The sequence below is a fragment of the Propithecus coquereli genome, unplaced genomic scaffold (genome assembly GCF_000956105.1).
Source record: "Propithecus coquereli isolate 6110/MARCELLA unplaced genomic scaffold, Pcoq_1.0 Scaffold74, whole genome shotgun sequence".
Taxonomy (NCBI): domain Eukaryota; kingdom Metazoa; phylum Chordata; class Mammalia; order Primates; family Indriidae; genus Propithecus; species Propithecus coquereli.
The window spans coordinates 5,791,394-5,797,393 of record NW_012153507.1 but is presented as its reverse complement, the minus strand read 5'-3'; the positions used below and the strand labels follow the sequence as shown (position 1 = coordinate 5,797,393).

Here is a 6,000-nt window from a genome sequence, read left to right as displayed (position 1 = left end):
AAACTACCACTTGATTCATACAGGGACTCTGCAAAACCAATTTTGGGGGGTTCCTTGGTACCTAACTGAGACCAGAAAGCACTCTTGGGATTTGGAGCTTTAGAGAAAATTCTGGTGCCTACATTCCCTTCCCTGAATCCTCCCACAGTCCCCACCAGGGAACAAGAAATGGCCTGAGCCTGATCTCTTAAAGTATGCCTTTTAACTTGCCTGAAACTGGCCTCATGGCAGAGGACAGTAGAGATGACACTGATTTTCATCATTTTATACCAAGTCTCAGGAATGCCTGAGGGAGACCATGTATTTGATCAGGAAGTATATACTTTCCTTCTCTCCCAGCATTACCTAATGAAATAACCGGCACTTTTCAGAAGGGCACCATGAGGTGCCACAGGGAGAATAGTGGCCGCCAGCCACAGAGTTCTGCTTCTGCCCAAGCTGTAACAAAGCATCACCAATTGCCAGAGGCTCTGTACGGCAGTCTGGAAGCCATCCCACTTGGTGGGGTTGGTTTAATTTTCCTGGGGAATCTGTTCCCTGTGAATCTAGTTTTAGTTGAGCAACAGTGTTAAGGGAGGGAGGCCCTTGCGTTTTCCCTCCCTTTCTCCAAACAGTTGGGGTTAAGGGAAGCCAGGTCTGGGCTGGGCAGGAAAGGAAGAAGAGAAGCCAGGTACAATGTAATCTGAAATAACATTTTCAGACCTTTCCATGGGGCCCGGGCACTGGACTTTTTCCAAAGGAATATATTGGCTAGGGTCCCCCCATTCACAGGACACAGGGAAACAAATCTTCCCAGGGCAGGATAGGTTCAAAGTTTTGGACAACAGCTCTGAATTAGTCACTCCAAACTGAAGAGTTCAGAATCCAGGACGGGTACAGGTGTGGTGCTTGCATGTTAATGTTTTCTGGGTCAAACACAGCTCTCTGGGGATAGAGGCTATGAGAGAACTGGGTATCTTGAGAGGGTCCACTTGAGAAACTAGAAAGGGAAAATAGTGACCATGGTCCTGGGTTATGGTGAGGAGTTACTAGCAAAATTTGTCTACACCATGACGAATGCTGGCTTCTTTCAACAGGACCCAGGATAAATGGATTTCAGATTCCTATATTTCCTATATTTCTGAGGGCACAGACCCCAAAGTGACCGTCAGAGAGAGTCTTGCCTTAGGGAACTTGCTAGATGGGAAGATAGAGATAGAGGGGCTCCAGCCTCTAGTCAGCAAACTTTCTGGTGGTGGCGGGGAGTCGGGGGAGTCTGTCCATCCAACTGCATGGTCCTCCTGATGTGGGTCTCCAAGCATGGCTGAGGCCTTCTAGGCCACTTCAGCCTAATCCCTCTCTTTCCCCCATCCTGGCTTAAGGGAGGTGTGTGTATTGGGGTGAAGCAGGTGGGGGGAGGCAAAAGAGGACAGTGGGAGGAAAACTCGGCCTCCAGGTGGCCTAGATTACTGACAGGCCCTGGGTTAAATTGGAGCATGGGTGCTTCTGGGGATCTCCAGCAAGCCCGGGTAGTATTCCTTATTCAGGGCACTGAAATAGAGGAAAACAGACCAGAGGGATGGGGAGGTGGGAACAGGCCATCAGACGTTGCTGATGCGCACACTAAGGGCACTGCCCTCCTTCTCGGCTTGCTCCCGTAATGACTCCTCCAGCTTGAGCTTCTCAGGGTCTCCATAGCGTACACTGCTGTCACGCAGGCCACTAGGGGAGGCCACTTTCACAACTTGGTCAAAAAGGCTGAAGTCAGCTATGTATTTACCACTGGCTGACAGCGAGATGGCAGGCGTGAACTCGTAGCCCCAAAGGATCTCCTCTGGCAGGTAGGAAGTGCGCACCTGGCAGGTGGCACTGGTGGACTCCACTGTCCCACTTAGGATCAGCACCAGCTCAAAGTCACCCTCACCACTTCGAAGAGGGAGATCTTTCAAGGGACTGGTCTCATCTACCACATGATAAAAGGTAAGGGGTAGAATGAGGAAGGGGCTGTCAGAGGCCGTGTCCACTTGGAAAGTCACATTGACCTGGTTGAGCCGGATGTTCTCACCCTCCTTGGTTTGGTGGGTCTGAAGCAGTTTGCCTGTCACCTGGCAGCCAATGAGGAGGCTCTTACGCATATTGGCAACTCGGATCATAAGGCAAGGCTTCCCATTGTGGGAAGCTACAACTGCATGCTGGCTGAAACGGATGGTCTCAGCCCGCTTCTTGGGCCGGGCAATCTTTGCCAGGAAGGTACCTGTGATGAAGATTTCCAGGATGGTGGTAAGCACCAGCTGGGCAATGAGAAGCACGATGGCCAGTGGGCATTCCTCACTGATGTAGCGGAAGCCGTAGCCAATGGTGGTCTGGGATTCAAGGGAGAAGAGGAAGGCTCCAGTGAGTGTGTGCACCTGTACCACACAGGGGGTGTGGTTGGCCGGGGGACCCAGCTCCAGCAGGTCCCCATGTGCCACAGCTACCAGATACCACACCACGCCAAAGAGGAACCAGGTGCCTGCAAAGGTCGCAGAGAAGAGCAGAAGCTTGTAGCGCCACTGCATATCAATGAAGGTTGTCCACAGGTCCTTGAGGTAGAGGAAGCGCTTGTCAGCAATGTGCTCCATCCTCACGTTGCTGCGACCATCTTTTGTCAGGACTCTCCGCCGCCGTATCCCTGGGCCCATTAGGGGCCGGCTTTCTGTCTGAGTGGTCTGACTGTAATACACCTTGGCAACTGACGTCATCTGGAGGGAGCAAGGCAGCACAATGGAGGTTATTGTAGAAATCCAGCCTACTCCTAGCCACCACTCAAGGGGAAGGAGGAATTAACATTCATTTGAGTGCCACTTATTTGTTCTTTTATTAGCAAATATTTATTGAGCTCTTACTAGACACCAGGTACTATGCAAGGTGTTAGTAAGTCAAAGATGAAAATGGCATCATCCCTGCACTCCAGACCTCACTGCCTAGTGAGAAAGATACATGTTTAGTAAGCAAATAATTGTAATACAGTCTGATATTTGCAACTCTTAGAAGGGGAGAAAGAATAGTAAGTTCACGGTTCCTTGAAGGTGGGGATGAGACTAACAAGAGCTCTACTGACCTTCATTCACCACAAAACCAGTTCTCTGAAGATCTCTAATTTTGAAAGAGATCCCTCCCCACCCTCATGAAAAGCTATCCTGTTGGAATCCTTCCTGGCCAATCCCCCTTAACACATGCATAACCTATATGTCTTCATTCTCTCTTCTACCCCCAAGTGCACACCCACTGATAATACTAAGATATTCATCTGGCTCAGAAAATAGCAGAAACTGTCCATTCTTCTACTCTTTGAGATGTTCTCCAAGCATGCAGCCCTTGGTGAAATATTTTTTATCACCATCATCATCACCATCTGTTTGCCTCATCTGGGTTAGAAATTTGGTCTGGTTTAGAGTCTAAGGTGGTGGTAGGAAGAACACACACAGGCCTTGAAGGAAAAGAAATAATCAGTGGTGGAGGACAAACAACATGGTGAAGCTTCCTGGCAGCACTGGGACATTTTCCCAAGGACTGGCAGAAATGCCAGCTTGTAGGTGGCAAAATTGTCTTGACTGAGTGAAGTTGGAGAGTTAGGAGTGTAAGTTAAGTAGCGGCTATGTCTGCACAGGCTGAAATTCAGGACTGCCATTTGTTCTGATAGTAGAAAGTGGGACAAGGCACTGAAATAGGAGACAGTTCACTTAATACAAGGTGCCTGGCATCCCTGCCCAAGGAGTAACTTGTACTTTTCCAGCTGAGAAAGAATTTTAATCACTTGAGCCCTTGAACTCCAAATCTGATGGCCAGATCTACTGGGAAGGAGCAGGGTGATCTCTGGGGAATTGGCCTTTTTGGAGAATACAGAGGCCCATCACATTCTTCATTCCAAAAAGTCTGACCCATCGTATTTTATCATTCCTCTTTACGCTGCCCCCTTCCCTATTTCTCCATGGCCTTGCCCCTGGAAAACTCTGAATTATTTGGGTCCGTCCATATACCAATCCAGGTAGGCACTGAACTGGAGATCACCAATGGATGTGAATCCCAAGAATGTTCAGAGGCAAACAGGATGCCCATTTTACCAGCCCCTGCACCACTTGGAACTTTTGTCCATGTGAGACTACTCAACCAGACTTCGATGTTGTTCACCCTCTGATATCCTTGGCTAATTTGGAACAAAAAGGAAGCTCAAAAACTCTGAAGTTTGAAGAACTTATATGTAGAGCCCATTAAAGCCCTATTTAGTACTTGGTTGTAGTAATAATAACAAACACCACAATGCCCGTATCTATATACCACTTTAGAGTTCACACATTAGCATCCCTTCTCATTTGATCCTCAAACTCTTGAAAAGAAGATGTAAACTTCTGTAAGATTTTGAGAAGTATTAGAGAACAGAGGAAGTGCTGCAAAGTTGGAGATGAGTGAACATAATTTTAATTTTCAAAAAGAAAAATGAGATATATTATACAAACTGCAAACAGGTAAGAGATTGATCCTAGGCAAGATTCTAGAATAGAATATGAAGATTGTGAGTACTTAGGCAGGGTAGGGGAAAGAAAGTTATCACTAGGACCCAGCATGGGCTCACTAAGAAAAAGCCACAACAAAATAAGCTAATTTTCTTTGAGGATAAAGTTACTAAATTGACAAATCAGAGAAATTCAATAGATAAACTGTACCTAAGCTTCAGCAAGATTTTTGACAAGATCTTTCATTATGTCCTGGGGGATAAGATAGAGAAAAATGAACAAAATGCTAATCTAATGAAGTGTCTTAAAAAATCAGTTATACTGGTGAGTGGACCATGAGAGCCTGGAATTAGTTTTCTAATGATATTCCAGAGAGCTTTATCTTTGGCCTTGCCCTATTTCATGTTCTTAACATTAATTTCATTCAAAACTATAGAACACTATGGCCATCAATTACGTGGCTGACAAAAAGCTGGGATGGGTCACAAATACAAGAGCTGGGGCAGAATTAGGATCCAAAAGGAGCCAGATGAATGAGCCAAATATAATAAAAAGGATAAATGCTGGATTATGTACTTGGGTCAAAAAATTACCTGAGCAATTGGGAAGATGGGATTTAGCAAGCAGCAGCATGAAAAAAAAATTAAATATGTTAGCAGAAAATAATCCAGTATGAGTTATTCACGTGCTTTAGTTGCCAAAAAGGCAAAAGAATCTTAAACTACTTTAATTGAATTAAAGTCTCTAGAATGAGAAGTAGTTGATTCTGAAGGTGTTCAGGGATAGGACGGACGAGCTTTTAGAGATTCTGCAGAGGAGATAAAAGCTGTGGACAGGAGGTTGAACAAAAGCGTCTTTAAGCTTCCACTTATACTGCTGGAGGATCAAGGTGTCTGCCTCGCCCAACCTCCTCTACCCCTGTAGTTTCTATGGTGACATTCAGGGATCCTTCGTCGAAGTCCTAGCTTTGTGGTAAGGAGACATTCTGCATATCAGGAAGAATGGAAGCTCTTAGGGCCCAAGGAAAACCTTGCTTGTCATTTCCACAATAATAGCTTATGATCATTTATCATGTTAAATTTGACAAAATATGTAATTTGATCCTCACACCATGAGGTAGGTAGGAAAGACATCATTAGAAACTAAGGCTCAGAGACATTCGCCCCAAGTAGATTAGTGGTAGAGTTGGAACCAGAACTCAAGTCTTCCGGCTCCTCGTCCAGAACTTTTTAATTGTAGAGATTGCTTCTACGTACCCCAGGTTTATTCTAATAGGTCTCACCCTCTCAGGAGGTGCCTCTGTGATACCCTGTATAGAGGACCACAGCTGAGACAGAGAAGACAACCAGAGCTTCTAGAGCCCAGTGGTAAGGCTATTAGACTCATGGGCTCTGGAGTTTTGGGCTACTGCCTAGCTTCTGTGTTGCCTCTGGCTGTTGTGATTGCCGCCTGCAGCTGTTGTGCTTGCTGTTTGCCAGCCTTTATATCTGCCACCTCCAGCTGTTATCTGTTGCTCCCAGCTGTTGTG

At 46.1% G+C, this 6,000-nt stretch overlaps 1 protein-coding gene across 1 annotated transcript in view; it reads right to left on the bottom strand.

Annotated features, from left to right (window-relative positions):
* Positions 1–278: 278 nt before the first annotated feature.
* The window catches only part of KCNJ10 (potassium channel, inwardly rectifying subfamily J, member 10), a 29,437-nt gene continuing 23,715 nt past the window's right edge, over positions 279–6,000 (bottom strand). The window contains exon 2 of the mRNA XM_012661859.1: positions 279–2,720. Coding sequence (XP_012517313.1) covers positions 1,581–2,720 — 1,140 coding nt within the window. The 3' untranslated portion in view covers positions 279–1,580. The remainder of the gene's footprint in view (positions 2,721–6,000) is intronic.